General features: G+C 36.4%; 1 protein-coding gene across 1 annotated transcript; it reads right to left on the reverse strand.

Annotated features, from left to right (window-relative positions):
- Nucleotides 1-367: 367 nt before the first annotated feature.
- On the reverse strand, nt 368-23,658 carry LOC139728815 (uncharacterized). Its single transcript, XM_071639751.1, has 6 exons — nt 23,459-23,658; nt 9,244-9,464; nt 7,301-7,404; nt 3,511-3,937; nt 1,372-1,580; nt 368-580 (listed from the first exon to the last, which is right to left on the reverse strand). The coding sequence occupies exons 1-6, from the start codon at nt 23,656-23,658 to the stop codon at nt 368-370; spliced, it is 1,374 nt and encodes a 457-aa protein (XP_071495852.1).
- Between the last annotated feature and the right edge of the window lie 219 nt (nt 23,659-23,877).

A 23,877-nucleotide genomic window follows, 5' to 3' on the forward strand; every position in this document is an offset into this window, starting at 1 on the left:
ATACGATACATTTATAATGCAACAGCATGCGCTCTAGTACGCTCTTACAAGTTACTAGAGTCTGTATATACTATCCGCCTAGCCATATACCCTCAGCGGGTATTGCTACTTGTACAGCCTGCTGGAATCATTCATTTTCCACCTTCTCCCTTTCTTTTTGTGACCTCCCTTGGCAGTCCTTACACATCGAATTCTACAGTAAGTTCATCGCTCATCCGAAATATCGAGTAGCACTGAAAAGTATACTCCGGATTCCTCGCACAAATTGGGCTGGGCTACTAAGAGCTGCACCATGCAATCTTGAGATGGCGCAATCGCGCTTTCATAGATGATGATGTGCGCAGGATGTGTCTGCCCTCTCCCCCACTTATTCGTTCTTGTGGACCTTCATGTGGCGCGTGAGATTCCCAGACTGCGAGAATCTGAGGAGACAGACTTTACACTGGTAGGGTTTTTCCCCGCTGTGGATGCGAAGGTGCTTGGTGAGGGTTGAGCTGTCAGCAAAGGCCTTCCGGCAGTACGCGCATCGGTAGGGGCGCTCTCCGGAATGTGTGCGCATGTGCGTTGTGACCGACGAGCTCTGGGGTGAAATGAACAGTGATAAAAATGGCTCATCGTCACATTCTTATCTAGATTAAGATTAAAATGATATCATTTTTACATCTTATAGTTTAATCCTTCAGATGTTAAGAACCATGAGATTTTCCCCCTATTTTCACGAAAACTATATATATGATGCTCCAGGCTTAAGCCTACACTGTATTTGTCCAACAAGTCTAAACACTTTCTTCGTTTCTTGTTTTTGATATAAGTATTCCATTTTCATATTAAAACGTATCTGTGATTTTCCAACTTACGCGATACTTGTCATAATATCATTTCTGTTTATTTTCTGACATAATTTCTTCAGTTAAAAAAAACAGTATTATTCCAATGTCAGTGATGGGTCATTGTTTTTTTTGTGTGTGTGTGTGTCAACATGTTTCACGTTAATATTCTTCTCCCTGAGACTATTTTTTGATTATCATTTTACAGGCAAATATATATTAAAAAAACTCACATCTCAACAGAATTTCGTAAAGATGACATCACAACTCAATTGACCTCATTTCAGACTTTTGTTTGTTTCCTTACTTAGTTTCGTTTATTTTCTGTCTCCGTTTTGGATGGACGAAACCCACTCATTGGGTAAGATGTTTCACAGATGATAGCAACGCACCTGTTTTAAAGAATAAGATAAACATTCTTCCAAGGCTAATTAAGCAGACGCCACATCAGGCTTGCGCCACATTGTTTTTGGCCAATTCGAGAGAACTATTGAGAATGGTAAAACTGTTGGTGTGACTGGTTACCGCCATCACCGAAACTCACTTGCGAGAACTGGCGGTTGCATATGAGACATCTGAAGGGCTTCTCACCGCTGTGCGTCCTCATGTGCGCCGTGAGGTTGGCCGTCTGCGAAAAGGATTTCTGACAGGTCGGGCAGCGGTACGGCTTCTCCCCCGAGTGCGTCCGCATGTGAGTCTTCAGCGTGCTCGGTCGGGCGTACGACTTGCCGCATATGGTGCACTGGTTGCTGTCTGAAAGGAGGCAGCCATGGACGAATTAAATGAGATTTAGAAGGTAAAGAAGTCGCATATCACGCGGTAAGGAAATGTTTCACGCTTAAAGGGATAATGGATTAAGGAGGTATTTTCTTTTAAATTACAGGATAATGAATGTACTTATAAGGTCAAAATCACCAGGTAAAACGCAAAGTAGCACCTAATTCTAAATTGTGCTGTCACAACAAAACAAAGGAAAAAGAAGAAAAAACAGTTTCTGCGCACAATCAGAAAGTTAATAATGACATTATTTTGTAAGCCTATATTATTGTAGCAAGAATTATTCTCAAACATGACGGTTTTAATCTAATAAGGACAGAAATAAGTAATTATCTATTTCAGGTTTTTCCTCTTTCTCCATTATACTGGAACGGTTTCCAATAGGTCCTATGCCGTGTTTTGCCTTTGAGGACATCCCTACCGTCTTAATTGATGACTGAAAACATTCACAGTTAATCACACTGAACTAAAGAAAAAATACGAAAACGAAATGACAAACATAACTTCTCATCTTGAGAAAACGAACAAGCTGCGCACTATTTTCTTCATGAAGTTTTCAGTTACTGCCTCAAAGAAACTTTCACCAAATTCGATACTTCGTTCTTCGTTCATAGAAGACCTCTTCACTTCGTCGGTGGCGTTCTCGTTGTGCAGCATTTTCACACTGTTACCTATTAATTTTGAATTCATGTAGGCTACATGATATTCAGATTTTTCCTCAAATCCTGCAATTGAATGAACGCTGCATACGAGGGGGTATATAGTCAATTCGTTATTGATAAAACGGTGATTTGGAAACATTATGTGTCGAACTCTGGGGTAAACATTCTATTCCTTTTGATCGTTGGTTGGGTGCATAACTTTACTCAGAGTCATCTATACTCAAAGATGCCTATTCTCTGCAATTTGGAACTATTCTTGACACTAACTGTTATTGGCACAGATTTTCTTTGTATTTCGTTGATCTAACAACTTACTTGCACGATTTCATCACAAACTTTTTGGATGAACAGTGACAACTATGTCAAAAGGTTGTCAAGTAGCTTTTCTCGAACACACTCGAGTGTGATTGGAATACAAGCGCCTAAATTCGTCGGCGTTTTGAACGAGGTGCTTATTCGAATGTATAGGTCTTCCTAATCTTTGACAGCGAATTATCGGGAGGGGAATGTGGAATACCACCGTCACATTGATACTATAGTGCGTCTAAATTAAGCTTCTATTTAAAGCATTTACAGAGATGTCATGTGACATTTACAGAGATTTCCTAATAAGCTTCTTTTTTTTTCTCCGAGGACTTAGCAGGGTAGAAGATTTTACGATAAATCTGAATTCACTACTTCGGAATTCACTGACACTCCCTTCACTTTTAGTATCTCCAAAAGAGAGGCATCGTGGTTTGGAGTAGAATGAATATATTTGATAATAACCAGATAACCATCCCTCCATTAACAATATTTATTCAACTTTATTTCAAGTGTAAAATTAATGTACATTTGTGATTTAGCTATTTAACACAGAGTTACGCTCTGTGTGTATACGTCTGTCTGTCTGTCTGTCTGTTTCTCTCTCTCTCTCTCTCTACACACACACACGCACACACACACACACACACATGCACACCCACATACATACTATCTTTATAAATACAACCATGTTCCTTTAACAAGATGGCCTTCCTTGTCTCTGTTTTTGATTGAAAGGCTTTTTGTCACTTTTATCAAAATTTTACTTAAATTAATGAGAGTGGGATAGTGTCTTATAGGATCCACATGCCGTCAATATTTTCACGGTGAGCAGAAGAAAAAAGTCAATAAAAATTTATTTAAAAAAAGCCTACTCTATAGTCTGTTCTGGCAAAGATTATCGCTTTATGAATAAAACTGATTGTAAGGGACTCTCTTACTTTTCTTGTGTTCGCTCTTGTTCTGTTTGGATCTGACTTGTACCATCCGCCCACAAAAGTAGAGGGGAGGAGGTGGCGGTGGGGGCGGGGCTGTCTGTTGGGACGGGTGGTGGTGATGACCACTCCTCCAAGCCGGTGGTGTTGACGTATACGGGAGTGGAAATCTGCTCTCGTCGGCCGAAGAGCGCAACTTGGAGGCGTAGTCTTCGTACGAGGCTCCGCCCATGGAGGTGGGCGTGGACGCTGCAGGGACGAATGGCGATGCTTGGTGGGGGTTCGGATGGGCGGAATGCGAGTGGTGGGTGGGATGGTGGCCTGGACTGTGGGCGGACTGAGATCGAGCAGCTGCTACGGAGGATGAGTTTAGGTAGTTGGTTTGGTTGTGAGGTAAAAGATCAGCGCAAGGCAGAATACCAGCTGTTCCGTTCTGAAAGCAAAACAGGATAAACGTAGACCTGACAAATGATTTCTTGATTTTCACTTTACGACACTATTCATGTCTGACACTAATTGAGAGACCAATTACTATTTGTAATGAATAAAAGATGTTTAGATTATTGGCTAGACTAGGCACTTATTTTCTAAATATTATGTTGCTGTTAGCAGTCAAAAAATTCGGATGTCTTCACACTGTTTAGGTGCCTTCGTTCAATGTTATCCGTTGACTTGTTTGTGTCATGATACACTGTCAATACAGAAGGAGGTTTTCAATGGTATATTGTATTTCGTCATGCATAACTAGGGTTACTTCATGCGGCTGAACTGACCTTGTTTAAATGTCTCAATTACATGACTCATGCTGAATCATAAGGGTTTTTTTTGTACTAAACTTACTAAGAATCAATGTTATTTTATTGACCACTACATTTTCAAGTGTTTTCCTTGCTTCTTTTTTTTCTGCTTCTGATTTTTCCCCAGTGTGTGTGTGTGTGTGTATATATATATATATATATATATATGTGTGTGTGTGTGTGGAGAGGGGGGGGGGTACGTGCCGATGGGGATCAGGGTAACCCCCCCCCCCCCCCTCCACCATTGCTGGTCGACGAAAAGAATCTCCGTACTGAACCATCGCAGAGTTATGGGTTTTGTCGAGATTTCATTTTCGTTATCTTTTAAGAGCCAAACCGCCGGTTCCGCGCCCCCTTTTTTATATAGTAATTTGTCCCTGTTCACACGTGTAAACAGATCTTTGTCGTAGACCCCTTTGGATCTAAGAACCTACGTTAACACTTCGTGAAGTATATCCAGTCAAATGCAGGAAAAGAGAAAAACGCAAGAAACAGAAAAAAAAAACTTTTTTTTATCATCACGCCTGCGCCTTTACAACGTGAGGAGCTGCGAAAATTTGTGCTTGCTCTGGATGTAGACCACGTGTCGTCATTTTTGTATCCAGTGGCGGATCCAGAGGGGGCGCAACCGACGCACGCCCCCCCCCTTTATTTTTCGTGAAAAACAAAAGAACTAAAAAGAAAAAATATGAAATGAAACCCGGAAGTGCCACCAGAAATATTAGTCACGCCCCCCCCCCCCCCCCTTTACAGAATTCCTGGATCCGCCCCTGGTAACCGTTTGCTATGTACCGATCTGCAAGTGTTCCAACAAACCGTTCAACAGAGTCTCATAACCTGTTTCCATTGATATCTTCGCTTAAGTGCATGGACTACGTCTGCAGTAGAATTAGCACACAATAAATCGCGTTGTTGATATCAAAATTGCAAAATAAATGTCTTCACGCTTTTCAGTCCTCGTCAGCAGGCATGAATTAATATCCACTTATAAGCCACCAGGTATTCATGAAAATTATCACACACGGATGAACGCGAAAATCGATTGCTCGAAAATCGATAATGTAAGAAGATTGGATGTATGGAACATTCTACCTCACTACACATAATATTATGTCATACTCTGTGTCTAGGCCCCTACTTTGCAACAACAGCTATATTCAAAAGTGCCACTACAGCTAAAATGTAAACGCGTCTGGTAATGATTAATATACATATAGAGTATACTTCGAATTTTTAAAACGTCTTCTTTTCTGGTACTTTCATTTCAATCACGTCTTTTCTTTAGCATCAAAATAATCATGATTAGTCTATACCTTTTCATGAAATCCTTATGTATCAATAACAATTTAAGTATGATCAACAGGAAAATTTTGATCATGTTCTCTAGAACATGATTAACTTGAATATTGGACATTCATTTAGTGACACATTCACAGGGGTACGCTTACAATGACATTAGAGAACATTGTGATACACAGTGTACCATATATATCTCCATGTCCGCTGTCCAGCTGACGATTGTTGTGGACACTTATATATGATGTGTTCCTTTAATGTTCGTTAGAGCCACAAGGATAATTATGTAATTATAATGAATGATTTATGTGGACAGCACCATTCATTAAAAGACACAGTGTATATTTGAATGGTGTAAAACCAAGGAGACAGCAATGTGATTTCATCGACATCGGATAAACTCAAAATAGATTTCTTCATTTAACTGTTAATTCACTGATTTAACTGTTATTGTAAAGCGTACCAGGAGCTCTTGCTGAGGAACGGTCAGTGCTTTATTAATTTATGTTATCATTATCATCACTATACAAGAGAGGAATGCTATATGAAACTTTAAAGTTTCACTTGTTTTCACGGAAATATCATATTTGTCATTGTTCCTTACTTTCTTTCTTTTTTCAAGAATGTGTATAGTGTTTTTTAATATTTCAAGTCCCCTCTACTTTGGTTTGTATGAACAGCGAAATGATTTATGCAAAAAATAAGTATGTAAGGCAATTTAAAGAAGTACGTATTGATAACTTTTGATAAATATGTAAAAGGTATTGAATTTAAGAACAAATTTATATATATATATATATATATATATATATATATATATATACATACATATAAATTTGCTCTTGAATTCAATACCTGTTCAATACCTGTTGATACACAAGTAAATGTATAACAATCACAGTTCGTTAAAAGTCTGATAGGTTATTTTGATCTGCCACCCATAGCTTAGTTTGTGCGACTCAAACAAAATAGTATGCTTTCAAAAAGCATCAGAGAAACTAGAATTCCTGAAAGACGAATTGAAATATATTTCATGTTGCGGAGAAATTAGTGAATTGCGTCGGGGGGGGGGGGGGGGGGGGGGGGGGGGGAGGGGGAGGGAGGGAGCATGAAAGAGCCATCACACACACACACACACACACACACATAGATATACATACACACCACACAATGATATTGTGTCTTCTATATACACCATCAGAGTAAAATACCACTTTAAAAATAGAGTAAAAGTAAACAAAATAAAGGTTCATCAAAATTAGATATACAATGACTGAGTTGACACGGCACAGTAAAATTGATCACAAATATTTTACAAAGGTGTGATGATTATGACATTGCCCCACCAGTCCTTCACTTACTTGCCTTCAAATCTTCATGGAATTTTTCTTTTTTATTTTGTCAAAAGATTATAAATCAGAGTATTCTTAACATTAAATCGTAGAGTACAGTAATAGTGTCGACATTGTCTTTTATTCAGTTGAATGTAACGCCTACCACTTTGTTTGATTGCTCTCACTTTATTTCTATAAGTCAACTCCTAAAATTAGTATAGAAAGGAAATATATATATATACATATATATATATATATATATATATATATATAGGCCTATATATATATATATATATATATATAAGTAAATGTTCTGACATACGTCAATATTATATAAATGTTCTGACATACCGATGTTATATCTTTGGCTATCCGTGGAGTATCAATACTCATCAGGCTGCTAGGTTTCTGCCATGAGCCGCCGTATCCTTGCTGTTCGCCTCCCTGCATGCCGTAACTGTCCCGAAGTAATTCTGTTCGGGCATATCGACACACACACACAAAAACAAAAAAAAAACAAGTTGAGATTACGAATTGCTTCTCACATTTTCAACAGATCTCTCTGTTGGGAAGAAACTCTTCTTCTTTTTTTGCAATTTACACCTTTATGGAATCTTTGCCTGTAAGACGTATTCTCAAATGCAAAGTATGCTTCATCCTGTCAATCATATTGTAATTCATAAACCTCGAGTTGTATGGATATTTCATTATCAAGTCATATTGTTGAATTGATGGATTGATTAATCAATGTGGTTTAGCAAAATATAGCAAAATGATAAAATAATCATTCAATATTGTGCAAGGTGTATTCTGTATATGTTTTGCTTCAGTTTTTGTTGGATAGATGGAATTAAATGCCATACTGAACTGAACTGAACTGAACATAGCAGCCAATACGCTGAATTGCTGTTCACTTCACATATCGCGCACTAAAAAATCTTAATTATGAATATAAAAACCTTGATATTAAACACATACCCATCTTTACTAGCTAAAACCTACAAACTGTCAAAAACATCGAAAAAAATACAACAGTGGAACATGAATATAATTCCAGTCAATTATATCATAACATCAGAAACCATGTAAGCATTCTTATAAAACGGACAATAATGTAAACATTCAGGTGTGATGATTATGACACCACCCACGTAAACACATTGTAAAGGGCCACTAAGTATGAATCAGGCTAATAAGTATATGAAGTCATACTTATTGGCCTTATACAGATGAATTTATACCAACGGCAAAGATGAAGTATTTATGATAAACGACGGGTATAAGGCTGCAAATTGAAGAAAATCTTGAGGAACGTATAGCAGTGAAACTCAATCATCTTTTTTACTTTTCTAACTTACAAGAAACAGGAACGAAATATGTTAAAGAAAACACCATACTGCCTAAAAGAGTCTAGATTCTGATCCTAATTCATCTTTCTCTTCTTCATGTAAAATGGGTGTGGGTGAAATATCTCATTGATAGTCAAGTATACTTTACATCAGTGAAAATGTGCAAACATGACCTAAGATTAAAGAGTGGAATTCAATATAGAACAGACAACAGGAAGATACATTTTAGATGTCTGAAGGAACACCTTACTCAGTTTGATTATAAGTTACTTCTATTTTGGTTTCCCATAATAACCGGTGTTATTATAAATCAGACAGAGTACAAGGGCAATTCCGGACCAGTTAAAGATTAGTTTGAAAAGAAAAATAAAATGACCACAACCGTACAAATTTCATCAAAAATTGATAAGAATTAGAGGTGTTATGATATTGCGAAGTTTCGCTAATTTTTGCCAAACAGTTGTCTAACAGTTGATATGAATATAACTAACGAGTGAGCTGATGATGTCATCACCTCATATTTCTCCATTGATCGCGTACAGTAAACTGACGAAAACTCAATTTTCTACTATAAAGTGTGAAACATCATGTTTTTCCTGGCTGACTAATTTCAAAATAATGATCAGTCAGATATATTTGGTTTGAGACTAGCCATAATTACGTTTGAACCAAAAAAAAAAAAGAAAAAAAAGAGAGAGATAAATTTCAAGGATTTATGTACAATAATCATGCCAAGTTGTGGGGTGATGAAATAAACAACTCGCTGAATAGCATTATTCATATTGACTGTTCAAGAATAGATTTGTGACAATTAGCGAAAATTCACAATTCATAATAACTTTCCAAAATTTTATCCGATTTTGATCAAATTTTCGACGCTGTAAATAATCTGTTCTCTTTCATTTCAAATTGACTTCTAAGTGCATATGGTAGGAATTGTCCCTTAATGGAGTGACAACTAACCAGAATAAGGTAAAACAGGGCCATGATGGGTGACCGGTTCTGCTCCTTGGGGCATCATGGATTGATGATGGTGGTGATGGTGGTGGTGAATATTGGACACGCCTCCTAATGAATAATCTGGCACCGGTTTCCTTGGTAACACCACTGGAGAATGAAGAGCTGGCATGTGGCCCATCTGCGGAGGTCTCGTGAATTCGCTCTCAGAGTATATGGGGATATTCCTGTTGGAAAGATTGACACGGGAGGGGTGAAGGTGTCAGTTCGCTCTTGGGATTTGTTCTGCTCAAAAGGTGAGTAAAGATGATGTCTTTATGGTGGTAATTACTTTTCGCTATCCCTCGTGTCCCTATAATTGTAAGAGATAAGATGTACATAATGTCAAAGACGCGGGGACGCGCCAAAAAAAAAAAAAAAAAAAAAAAAGATGCTCAAAGGTTGATGAACGAAAAATCAAAATAATTCGACCGGGGGGCGGCTGGACATACTTACATTGAAGAACTTTTATGACATGTCGATTTTATTTGTCGGAACTACGCGGAAAGTGATAAAATCGGCTTTCCATCAGGACCCTATTAGGTTTAAACACTTTTACAATATTTAATATTTCTGATTTACACTTTTGCGCACATTTCTGGACGGGATTTCCTTTTGTTTTATACGATCATTTTATTAATATATAAACAAGCAAAATAAACCAGAAATTATATTCAAAATGAATCCTCAGATTGCTCAAAGATGACGACATCTAGCACCTAGATCAAACGTTGTCAAAGGCACAGATTCTCTTGTACGCCCCTAGAAAAAAAAAGAAGAGGTGACAGCTGTTTGAATAATTATAGCAAGTTCGAACTCCCACATTTGTATCTCCCTCGGTAAATATCAAACAAACAGAGCAGTGAAAGTATCATTGAAATCAATAATGACATCTAAGAAATTATGAAATTTCATTTTTTTTTTAAATCATCTTACAAAGCTCTCACTGACTCGACAGCAAGTCCCCACCAAATCTCCATGCTAAGTAGGATTCGATTAGAAATGGATTCAATGAGAGTCAAATCTTATTTTCTATTTATAGCAATTTAGATTTTTTTTTTTGCAAAGATTTTTGCAAAGAGTTTGTTAACGTTTCTAAGACAAAACATCATATTCGTACGTTTATGTATCAACAAACAAACGCGGAAAGCTGTAAGGCGGTCACATCATCGTTGACACGACATTTGCTCCTGCGACAATTGCTCCGATCTTATTTCCTCCGAGGACTGAGGGTTAGGGTTGTAATAGGGTATTAGGTTTAGTTTGATGCAAGGATTAGGATGAGGGTTAGGGTTATATGTATGTGGGTAGAATTTATGTTTGGCTTAGCGTGCAGACATTTTCATGGGAGCAACTGTTGCAGGAGTAAATGTCATGGAATCTCTATCATCATCCAATCTTGTCTGATTTGCATATGGGCTTGTGGTATCACAGTTTCATGAAATAATATTATGCGAAATTCATATCTTTCTCGTTGTTCGAACCTATTGCTATTATTGCTGTCATATATAGGTGGCATTATGACGATGGAGCCGATTTTTCCGTTTGATGGAGTCTAAAGTAACTCCTTGATCATAGCTGCATCTGCCTTGGGCTGTAACACACACACACACACACACACACACACACACACACACACACACACACAAACAAACACACACACAAAATGCCGAACAGATCTGTACACGAGGAGACACAGATGAAAAAATAAAATATACGAATGGCTCTCGTTCCTTTTTCTTCACGTGTTTTATGGCACTTTTTTTTTGCAATGAACATAACCAATTATCACTCCCAAGTATGAACGATGGATATTTTCTTCTCACCCTATATCGGAGTTGCTTTGTCTCCTTCCGTAATAGATGTTTCAGTTTGCATTGCAATTCACGCCTAGTTGTCGAGGTTTTGAAAAAGAAGTATAACCTCGAAAACTTGTTTTAGATTGAAGGTAGAATTTTGTTTAAAAGTCTATTCATGTGTTTTGACTCTATTCTTTCTCACTGCTCGTATCCATCTTCTGAAACAAGCTTAACAACTATATTTAAACGTTCAGAAATACCTTTCCTCAGATTAATCCGTCTACTTCGAGCCCATCAATGCATTCCGTTAATTTGCATTACTCCCCAATACTATGACGGACCTTGGGAGCAATTCGTCTATATTGTCACTCCTTAACAAACACGGGCGCGTTGCAAACCGCTTGACATGTTTACGAAGAGTCTGTTCTTATTTTAGAGCGACAAACCAAACATAAAAACACCCGCAGGCTGCAACATTACAACAACAGAGAGAATGTGAAAAAAAACCCTGATTTAATCACCGAGGCAGAAAAAATATTAATTCTCACTAACAAATCCTCAACTATTGTGAAAAACAAATTATTTTCTAAGTCTCCTGCACAACGTTGCAAAGGGGGAGGATAGAAAGAAAGGGAGCATTAGAAAGGGTAAGTAAAAAGGAGTAAAATCAGTTTTTCACCAAATTGTATAGAGTATATGGGCGGCTATTCATTGGTCAGGGCTTGGAAAAGGAGACTTAGCAGGGATTGTAGGCGGGTGATGGGGTGAGGGGGAGAGGATAATATGGCGGGAACAAGACGGAGAGGACTCGGCAACCTCATGCGCCCCAGGCGAGAAGCCTCGGCAAGGAGCTGAGGACCAGTCTTAATCTTTAAACAATGTATCCACCAGACCCGCTGACTCCATAGTTCCCCTTTGTTTGGCTACCGAAGAGGTGGACGGTAGAGTGGATGTATAAGAAGCGTCTCGCAAACTTATGTCGAATATTTCAGTGTCTTCTTCAAGCAGATAATCGCACACAATACCGGGCTTCTGTTGTTACTTTCTAACTAGACCAATGAGACAAGAGCTCCGTCCGTCGCTCTCTCCTCGGTGCGGCAAACGCCTGCGAACGGGCACGCCTTCACTGAGAGCGCAAAACGGGGTCGACATAAAGCTTGAGGAATCCATGAAACTGACGAGAAAATTCTGACTTTGAAACCCTTGCAGTGAAGTGGCGGGCTTCTTGTAATCTATCCAAAATGTTGATGTAATTTAGGGTAAAGATAAAAATAAATAAATTAAGGCTTCCCTTTACCCTTTAGAAGGGAAATCGGAAGTATCATTAATGTCTTTGATGCTTTTGTTTACGCATTATTTGAACTCTGTCGTCATGGGTTTACTGTCAAAACCCATTATTGGATAACTGTCCTAAATTGTGTGACAGTGCACAGTGGTCCTTAATGTTATTCCAGCCATTACTGCATGTTTAGTAGAGGGTCATACTTTTTTTCCTGTCAACAAGAAAGGGAAATGGAATTTTAGGTTTCATTCCGCGATTACAGGAAATTATAAGTTTATGTTGGAACTGCAATTTCTATCATGTCATCTTTGCTACACAAGTGATAACTGGTTCTTATAACAGCAGTGGAAGCTACATTTATGACGTTTGATTCTGGAAATATTTTGATCCTCGAACTGCATAAGCTAAAATTGAAGCAAAAATTTCAGTAGAAATGTTAGTACGGTTCATCCTGATGAAGAAAATAATGGGCTCCAGATAAAGGGTTTTTTTTTAATCTGTTTTTCTTTCAGTGCGAGCGTTGCTCGACATTACCCCGCAACTAACGGACATATTTTCATTTACCATGTCGTTACGAGGTCATACCGCGAGACCGACACCCACGAGTCATACGGCTCACGATTTCGACAATAAATAAAGGTCCATGAGTCATACCGTACAACCCACGCGTCATACAGCCCGTGAGTTCGACACCATAGGCAAATGTGGCCCACGAGTCCGACGCTAGACAAACAAGACCTACGAGTTCGACACGAAGTAAAGCAGGCCCACGAGTTCGACATTCCATCACGGGGCGTAGTGTAGCAATTTCGTGGTCCTTCTTTGGGCTCTATGAATCGTGAGGTCTGTGATTCCTGGGGTGTCGAATTCGTGACGTGCACCCCTCCACTTTTAGGATTTGAAAAAAAAAAGTAATCGGTACCGACTTTGGCTTGATGTCTACGATTTAAACATAGAATTGAATCGGTTGCATAAGAGAATCAAAACAAAAATAACTAAAAAATCGACTACATCGTTCTTGTATATAACGTTTATCATCAACAAAAATATCAGCTTGCTATTCTAGACTTAAATATACATAAACTAAAGCACTAATACTGGGTGGACCGCATTGAATGTCATCTTCCACGTATTTTGACATCTTGGTTTACCAGTATCCCCGCAATTTTTTCTTATTTCGAAATATTTTACATTTTATTGTCATAATTATAGTAGCAACAAATTTGATAAACGTACATTTATCATTTCTTGATCTGTCCATGATAATTCACCATAATAAAAGAGAAGTTTGATCGCTCAAACGTTGATCACTCAAACGTTCAATTGCTTTGATGCGGAAGCCCACAAGATACAGAAATTCCAAAGAAAATGGCCTTTTCCCTGAAAATATGACGAATAGAAAAAAATGCGAAGGCTATCGGAGCGTTGGTCAGTGTGATGGATATTGTATTGGTCAGTGGGCACCCCCGGTCATACCTCTGATTACTCGTGAACTTTTGTAACGCCACAATGGTGTAGAATGTACACTTATTGTTGACCATCGTTGATGCTTGTTATATTTCCATTCATCTGGAGTGACCATCAAGGAATGGTTCGGAGTGCTTTCAAATTCCGGCGTCTTTGCGTACCTCTGATATTCGTCATTTATCTCAGTGAGTAGTAGCAATAGTGAGTTATTTTAGTACAATGCACATTTTGTATCGTTATTTTCCATGTGTTTCTCCGAATAACCGCACTCGGTTCTTGTTCACATTCAAATAAGATCTTCTCTGCTTCAACAACCGATCGTGATACAACGAGGTGATACCCCTTCTATAAAGAGAGACATCAACTTTATTTTCGCGCCAACTTCCTGTTCAAAGAACACCAGTTAGATTAATTCTGACATGAAGTGACGAGAAAAATTCTGACACACTTTTCTTTTGGGCTAGGGTAGGACAATCGTCTTCCGAAAAGGAGTCCCTTCTTGAATATCGTTGTTTAAATTCCTATTCTACCTATCCGAATGTCACTTCATGTTATCATGATTCCAGGTGACCGCATTGTCATTAACCCCCTCCCCCTCTGAAACACCTTTATTGAACGACACTGAGCCACCACAGAATTTAATGTTCTATTAAATGTTTGAACATTATCATTACTCAGAATGCCAATGCTGGCCTAGCGCTTGTTCATAACAGTTTCAAACACTTTGTTTGAAGTGGTCGAAGTTGAATGACAGTGTTAACGTCATAAATCACACAACAGTACTGCATGCCTCTTCTTTAGTTTATGATAATGATAGGTGATATTTTCATAGCACTATTTCCACTTGATTCAAAGTGCTAAAAGTTTACTGTGAGTAGTTTACCCTGGGTTTTCGAAACACCACATACGAAACCAACACTATAAGAAACTATTTTACCCAAAGATAAGCATGTACAATGTACTTCATTATGAGTACAAGTTCTATACACGTGAGAGATAAGATATTCCTGTGCCTACGTCTTCATGATTTTGTCCATAATATCACAACACATATTTGTATTGAGCAAACTTTGACGTTAAAGATACCTTTGGTGACGTTGGAAATGATAATCACAATCATAGTTTGAGGACCTTCGCATTAGAGAAGAGTCTGTCTTACGTGAAAGATTGTTATCATCTGGTTTGAGATTGACTGTATCTGACTAAAACATCATTGTCGCAGCTTCATATCATATTCAGAAACAGACATGCAAGGAAACAGCTTCGCATTTGAGTTATTCTAGAATTTTGCTGAACAAAATGAGACACTCAAAACTTTTACGATATTTATTGAATCGCACGAAAAAGATAAGACAGACCTTAAAGTTTGTTGAACATAAAAAAAAATAGTGATATTGGAAACAATCACACATTCTCATTAGATGAGGAAATCAGAACATCGCCTTCCAACTTTTATCTGTACATAAAAGTTGATAAAAACGTGCATTTTTTGTATACAGATAAAACCACTGTAAAGTTTGTTTAGTTGTATCTGTGTGTGTATTTATGTCTGTGTGTTCTTTTTTTTCTCTTTTTTTCTCTGGCAATTTGCCTACTGTTTTAATAGTTTAGCAATAAGATATCTTTTATGACGAGACTGCAAACTACAAGCCCTGCTTTTTAGCAGTCTCCTCCGATTGCAACAACTTTTATTCGGTATTTGTTATAAAAGTCACAACATTTATAGTATACAATTCACATTATTTCCCTTAAATTAATAAATTAACTAATTCTGTGTCATTGTGAATTCAAATGTTTTTATTGCCAATTTCATTTTTCTGTTGGAAATGAAATAAACAAAATGGAATGAAATGAAATGAAGTCATTGCTAATACGGAGTAATTTCTCTGAAGTGATTAATCAGAAATTTATGGATTACGTTAAAGAATAATGTTTTAGAGTTATCAGATGGAGACGTATAATTTACTGTGTCGTCATCTCAGGCAAATTGCATTTATAATTGAAATTAACATCACTTTTGAGTGAGAGCATTTTAAACTCTAAACTCCTATGAAGTTTCTTAAACTTTGGCTGATTCTAATATCTCTCTTTTCTGTAAACCTTTTTTATTGGAACTGAGATTCTCGTCAAATAAGTACAATATTTCCATCGCCCAAATCGCCATTCTTCAGACTTGTGCCCATTTTAAATGATATTAGTAGTATGGAGATTGTATAACACATTTCTGGAGAAAGACGCAAGGGGGCTTTTGCCATGATATTTGCAAAATGACAAGGTTGATGGCAACATTCTTTATTTTTTACCTTTACAAAACTGTACTTCTGCGTTTAAATTTCAGTCAACCTTTACTATGCCTTAAAGACAGAAATCCAAAGCAATGTTATATTTCTTCGTCGACGGTATGGTTACTCTCTTGATTTAGAATGATGATTATGAGAGCAAAGGTTCATTCATATGAATACAGCAGTCTCAGCATACTCTTTTCAGAGAGAAGTGACAGGAATGTCAACTTTGATAACTTGGAAGATTTGTTTTTCTTTCCAAAGTTTTGAATGGGATGCCGCATACTAATATGACACAAAAGAGTTCACCAAGGAGGGAACTTGAACTCGGACTAGAGCAACTGTATGTTCTCCAACATTCCCATGTTACATCTACATGTTTATTTTACATGTATATTCTTACATGTTTTACTGAATTCAGAAAGTGTAAATAAATGAAATCACTAATCTCATTTGTCGTCTCCGATGAAACATTATTTGTAAAATGAAAATGCAATGCCTCAAAAGGTTCAAGTGTAATCCTTCAATTCAGCCACAGAACAAAAACAGTTTTTGGATTTGAATGTTTTGTGGGTTTCACAAAATAGGAATATTAGTAAAAATCACAAATCCAAATTACATGAAATGATGATGTTTTGGTGTCACAATTTTCCCACTGATGTCTTCATAAATTCTTCTGGACTTTGTTTCTCAAAAAGAAGAAATAGATACCTATTCCATTTTTTATTTGCTCAATTGCATATAGCAACGACGACTTTCATTAGGGAGACAGTCGCAGTTGCTGAATTGTTTGATTTCTTTTTATCATATTTCTTTCCACCATTCAATCAACGATAATTACAGTGTCACAATACGGTGGGGGTAAACATGGTTATCACCAACTTAACTAAATTCAGTTCATTCAAATTCTTGGTTTTTTTTTCAAGGAACATAATATAAAGGAATCGAAGATTATCTTGGGTATACAGTCCTTGATTGAAAAATGGAGAACACGTTGTAATTAACAAATGAAATTTATATATAGAAAGTGTCCAGCCAACCGTATTGCATTAGTTATGTTCTGAGAAAAAAAAAATGAAGGGTCCACTAAAAAACAGGTCTTGTTAATAATGGTCAGCTCAATAAAGGCATATTAGGTTTAACATAGAAAATGTCTGAAGTGATGAATAAAAGAATATACTACAACCTGTAAAAGCAGACAAAATGATGAATGAGTTATACACAAACATCATAAAACAAATTAAAGAATGGGATACAGAGAAATAGCGGCAAAGCAAACATGAATCAATTGCCGTATAGAGAAAGTGCTTCTAAAGTTAATCTTAATTGCTGCTAGGACTTGAGAGAGTGCATTATTCCATAACATTGGACCTTGTTTAAATATTGTTGACTTTGCCAACTCATCCTGAGCAAAGAAATTTTTGTAGATTATTTTGTTACAGGAATGAATACTCTGGTTGTAATAAAATATCATTGAGAAAAGGCTGGTGATGCACCTAGCAGACATTGTTGCATGAATATTGATGTTTGTTTGGAATTATATCATATATCAAATTCACATTATTTTTGTTTTAAAAAAAGAGCCCTCATTCTCAACAAATTATAATGGATAGGGTATATGTTTCACATTCTGTTAAGATGCATAGCGCCACAAGGAGATACAAGAACTTAAACTGGATGAAATAAGACGATGAAATAATGATTTCAACACGTGGTCAGGTATGAATCACATTTTTATACAAATATTTATGTCCCAATGCTTCTTACACACCGAATACTGAGTTTTTTTGCGATATTTATTGTAATAAGCAATAAGTTGGGGATATCATCTCCTTAGCTCATTTGTACAGGCCTACATGTATTAGATAATCTTCGCTGCCAATATTACTATGCAGTAAAACCTTGTGAAACCTTAAGATTCACTAATCATCTAAATTTTGATGAAAGCGCTCCCGTTCTGTTCATCCAATTGTGCTCTATTTACCTAAGTCAACTACATCTACAAACTTTATCTTTCGAGTGAGTCTCTTCATTTTCGCACCTTGCGTATAAATTGTTTACTTTACTATGATCACTTCAGTCTTCATGACAATGTATGATTACTATAAGATATTACAATTATTGCAAAGAAAGAGATATGTATATCTTATTGTATAGAAAAATAGAATAGAATTAGGAATGAAATTGAAATTAAACTTAACCACTGTGTAGAACTGCTTTTCAGAGATGTTCACTAGTACGGCAGTTTCTTTTTTTCTTCAAAATTGCAGCGATTAAGATAACATGATTTCTTTGATTGGAGTATAGTATCATAGTGTAGCTTTCAAATGATAATGAGAAAGCAATCATCTTATAAATACTGACGTGCTTCAAAAATCAGGCACCCCTATTTAAACTCTAACAACAACAAAAAAATGCAAATAATCAAATTTGGCGGCATGATGTCACTGTCATTGTCCAGAGTAATGGTGATATGAGTGGAGGTCTGCGTATTTTCCTTGTTTTATTTCAGAAACGGTGAAATCATATACAAAATAAATAGTGTTAAACATGACAAAATTGAAACATGAATCAAATTTGAAATATCAGAACACAATACAAACAAATTGACAAATGTGACAATGATGATGACATATATGATGGTGGACAGGCCATTTTAGATCTCTCTACATGATAGCTCTGTTCTTCCTGGGATCCAAGATTTATAAACCTATATAACTAACATGCCTTGAATTAATACCAAAATCTTTTACAATCATATCACAAAACAATCCCTCAAAACAACCCCTCCCCCTTCCCCTCCAGGGTACTCATCTTTAATCTTCTGATATATATATATATATATATATATATATATATATATATATATTCATGTGTTCATGAATTCAAACTTAATAATTCCACTCTTTTACAGTTCAAAATCTACGTACACAATTCTTTATTTGTTCGCTGAAATCAGTAAGGCTGCTGGACTGTTGAACAGATAAAAGCAGATCATCGTATAACTTGCTGCCATGATATAAAACGTACGTTTACAATTTTGAGAATTATGTTTCAGTGAAATTAATGTCTCACATTGTCTTAAATATAATCGACTACTTTGTAAGTAAATTCATCACGTAAGAAAGTAGGCGCCATTTCATGAAGAATTTTGTACATCATCGAATAAACATTTTTCTAAAGTTTCCCAATTTAGATTATCATGAATTTCACTTATTGATTTATGTTCAGACGACTTTACTTTGAGTATCATCCTGCCTGCTCTGCTCTGCAGTTTCTTAACATTTCTACGTGGGCTTTGGCTACTGAGTTCCAGATCATATCACCATAGTCAAAAAATTGTGAAATTACAGAATTATACAGTAATTTCATACTTGATTCGTTGAGAAATCCTCTCACTTTTTCAAAAAAAAAAAGACATACACACACACAAAACGTATCATCTTACTGACCTTTTCACATAATTCCCCTTTATGCAGGTCCCATTTTAACTCTGAATCAATGGTGATACCGAGAAAACCATTTGAAACTTTGTTCCTTGAAGCAAAATTCTGCCTTGTGGTGACTCAGACCAGACTCCATCCTTTGTACATGCATGAAAGTGGTTGAGTTCAATTCATGCAGTTTGATGTTGGAGGATTATCAAGTTATACTTTGAATGTACACTGTAAAAACATCGGTGTTAGATTTAACACCATGGGTGTTAAATCTAACACCGATCAAACTTCAATAGAGGACCACACCCACAGGTGTAGAAAATGCACTGTGATGGTGTTGAAAAGTGTTCACCTGACACTTCGTGGTGTTAATTTGACACTGTACTGGTGTTAATTCAAAATGACACCACATGGTGTTGATTTGATATTTGTTGGTGTTAATATCAATGGTTTAACACCCGTCCAGCCTCAATAAGAGACCACACCAGCTGGTGTTACTGTGGTGTAGATTTATTTTCAAATTTTTTCAAAAATCTAGTATTTTAATGTAAAATTCTTGATCGTCTTGTTTCAATTAAAAATCAACAAGAAGTGCAGTTACTAAGAAACTCTTCAAAAAACAGTTTTATATTTGGAAATGACACCCAGAGGTGTTAATTTAACACCATAAACGAGCACCGAAAATTTAACACCAGCTCGGTGTTCACTATTTAACACCGGACTTTTTGCAGTGTATGGCTCCTTCACAACTTCCTTACGCAATATGGCAATTTTGTTGTTTTCAGACTCTTTTCGTTTTGCTCAAGGCAGAAAGAGAAAGTTTTCCCCAGTATCTTAATATCAAAATGACTCTTTTATGATGTGGTCAACATAGCAGTGTTCTATGGTTATGAAATAATGACAGAGTCAGTAATATCCATATCAATTTCTTGATTTCCAGGAAATTAAAACAGATCGGAAGAGGGTTTCTTTAAAGGTTTGAAATGTGCACTCTGAGATAACCACTTACACAGTCATTTTCTTTGAAGTCCTATTAACAGTGGTAAGTCACAAATTGGATACCTATGCTTATTTTGTAGGACTGAAAAAGTTTTCTGGCAAAAGCCATTGTACATAATTATAAAACCAAAATAAGTGTTCATCATATTGTACCCCATGATACACAGTCATGGCATTGTGATAACACAGCATCTGCGCGATGGGCAATGAAGGTCTTTTTTATGTTTTTGTTTAAAGTTCATCAGTTCTACTGGTAATAAAAGGGAGTAAAGAAAATGAATGGAAACACCGCTTTCAAAATACTTCTTGCAAATCAAAAAGCTATATAATCTGATCCTTACCCACTTTTGGTATTCTCATAAATCATTGCAAAACCTGACAGATTCACTTAGGAAATGAGCTGTTGAAATACCGTTGGCGTGTGCGTACGCAGAAGAAAAAAAAAGTTCTTACACCATCCTTGGTTATTTTCTTCAATATTGCTTGCTAGATAATATCATATCTGTACGTTTGTAAGTGTGTGCTTTGCCAGAGCCGAGATCCTCTCTTTTTTCTCTCTTTCTATCTATCTCTCTCTCTCTTTCTGTATATATGTATAAATATGTACATATACATATATCATATATAGACATATATGATATATATGTAATTATAAATAGATATATAGATATATATATATATATATATATATATATATATATATAGTATATAATCAATGTGAATATGTATATACATATACATATGTATATATTGCACATACGTTGTAATTGCATATCAAAGGATAAGCCGACAAGGTGATAATGCGGATAGTTCGACGAACCTCATTTTGTGACATGCTTGGCCCACATAACGTGATTAGTGGTGTCCATCACATTTGACTCGCAAATATCACACATCTCAGGAGCAGTTCCTTAATTGAATAAGGTGATTAGTTAACCAATACATGGATTGGAAGGCACATGTCCTCTGCTCAATCTCAACTAAATACTAAGTATAAGGCGCGTTCGCTAAAAAAAAAGAAAAAACGCTCTATTATTGCTATGTTTATTTTGTTTCTTTGTTGTTTTTTCTGGGACCGACCCCACGAGCATCTGCGTTCTTCTGGGTTCCCTCATATCTGAATCTTCCAACACGACTATGACTTATTCCAGACTGATTTAAAACCACTGGGTACCCTGAAATATTATCCAAAGTTTAGTATGAATTTTCAAATGTGTGGTATTCTATTCATGACCTGTAGGCAACTGCTACAAGTGCACTTTGCGAGGAAAAATTAATAAATGAAATGAAATGTCAATTAGCTGTGCATCAATCATGGTATCTTTTCATCATTTTGGTGTTGTTTTTGTTCTCTTGTAGATACCTTTATTAACAGAAATATATTTATACATTGTTTCATTTTTGGGAAAAAAATAAACCTCACAACAGCTTCTTCATCACCGTAATCTGCATACTGATAAACAAAATGATAGTAATTTTGCTAGTCTCTGTCTGTAGCCATACCATATTAAAACTAATCGACAAAACCGAAGAAAAGAATAAGGGTTTAACACGAGAACAGTGTGATCGCAAAATGAGGGCCAAAACAAAACAAAAAGAAAAAGAAAACATTATAAGAAAGTTTTAATAATAACTCCAAGAATGTTCCTTGCTATATAACGAGCGAGTTATCACTGGAAATGTTTAAATTCCCTCCATCGGATGATGGGGATATATGTTAAAAAATGGCTTTTACCACATGTGTAATGAAACACTTCATATCTCCGTAAATATTTATTTGCATACATTTTTTAAGGATATTCTTTATTTGAATTTCATTTGATGTATAAGGCCCATATTCACAATGTAATTGATATGAACAAAAATAAGCAGCTGTATATTTTCTTCTCTCCTGTGCTGCTAAATCATATTTCGTCAACATATTATACAATATAGGCCTATATATATATATATATATATATATACATCTATTTGGCAAATCATACCATGGTGCTTGCACAAGAACACATTTACATGTATTATGCATCTCATATTACACGTATATGTATCCATGATACATGAATATTTATAACGGGTGCATGAAGCTTGTCATTGTACAAGTTAACTTAAATTGACCACTATACAAGTACCACTTTATGCATATCAAATGTACTGTACTTTCATTTTCGATAAGCTGTTATGGACTTATGTACATATAATATATATATATATATATATATATATATATATATATATGTATACTATATTATATTCATGCAAACACACATACACACATTTATATGCATATATATATATATATAGTACATAAATTCAGTATATAGCCCTATGTAAAAATTAGATTTTTTTTTTCAATGGCCTTTTGATGAGCGGTTGTTTTTATAAAGTTTTTTTTTTTCAAAATAGAATTAGACAAGTTATCATGGGGCAAGAAAGAAAGCCTTATGTCATCACAGAAGAAATCAATGCACGAAAATAAATGTATGTAATATTGATCTAAGTCTATCTTTGTTTTCATCACACGTTTTAGTAGAATGATTGAAGACGCCTGTTAAGGGCGATACCAGTCATTTTGACTGCGTATGAAGAATAATTTTATGGCCAGACATAACTCTGTGGGATTTTTTTTTCTAATTTTTGACAGTCTTGACTCTGAAAACATGAGGTATGCTTTATTCGCATTGCTTGCTAGGACGCTTCGTAGAACATTTTGAAGAACACGTATTATACAGTCAAACTAAAGTCTAGCTTCAGAAACACACACACATACACAAAATGAAATGGAATGGCCTAGCTACGGCCGCATTTCAAACAGATATAGAAACCCGCACAATATGTGTGCATAGCAAACCATACTTCTGTAGAAAATCAACCACTAAGTGTATACAGAGGGAAATCGGTGTAGGATTGACCACTCACTTCATGGGCTGTGCCCCGGTGTTGTAGGCGCTGAAATGCACAGGCGTGTGGTTACTTTCGTACCCTGACAACGGAGTGTGCGTCTGGTGAAGAGAGTGTGCGGTCAGCAGCGACCTCTCGCCTACCGCAGCGGCCGGGCTCCTCGGTCGATATGCCGCTGGCTCCGCGGGTCCAGTGCTGGGATAATAAGACTTTTCCATACTCGAATGTTTCTTTTCGGATTGAATGTTAATCTGAAATTACCACAGTAATTCATGCATTGCACAGATGTTTGGTTTTTCGCTTTGTGACATTCTGGTCACTTGCGCTCTCTCTAAAAAAAACAACAACAACAACACAAGAGCATGAAATCAATCACGGGTCACGTGTGCCCGTAGGACGGGAGAGTAAATCAGTTTCTCTCAAAATATTACGCTCAG

Source organism: Diadema antillarum, unplaced genomic scaffold (assembly GCF_040938485.1).
Source record: "Diadema antillarum isolate AM-2024a unplaced genomic scaffold, OU_Dant_1.0 seq00000201_RagTag, whole genome shotgun sequence".
NCBI classification, from domain to species: domain Eukaryota; kingdom Metazoa; phylum Echinodermata; class Echinoidea; order Diadematoida; family Diadematidae; genus Diadema; species Diadema antillarum.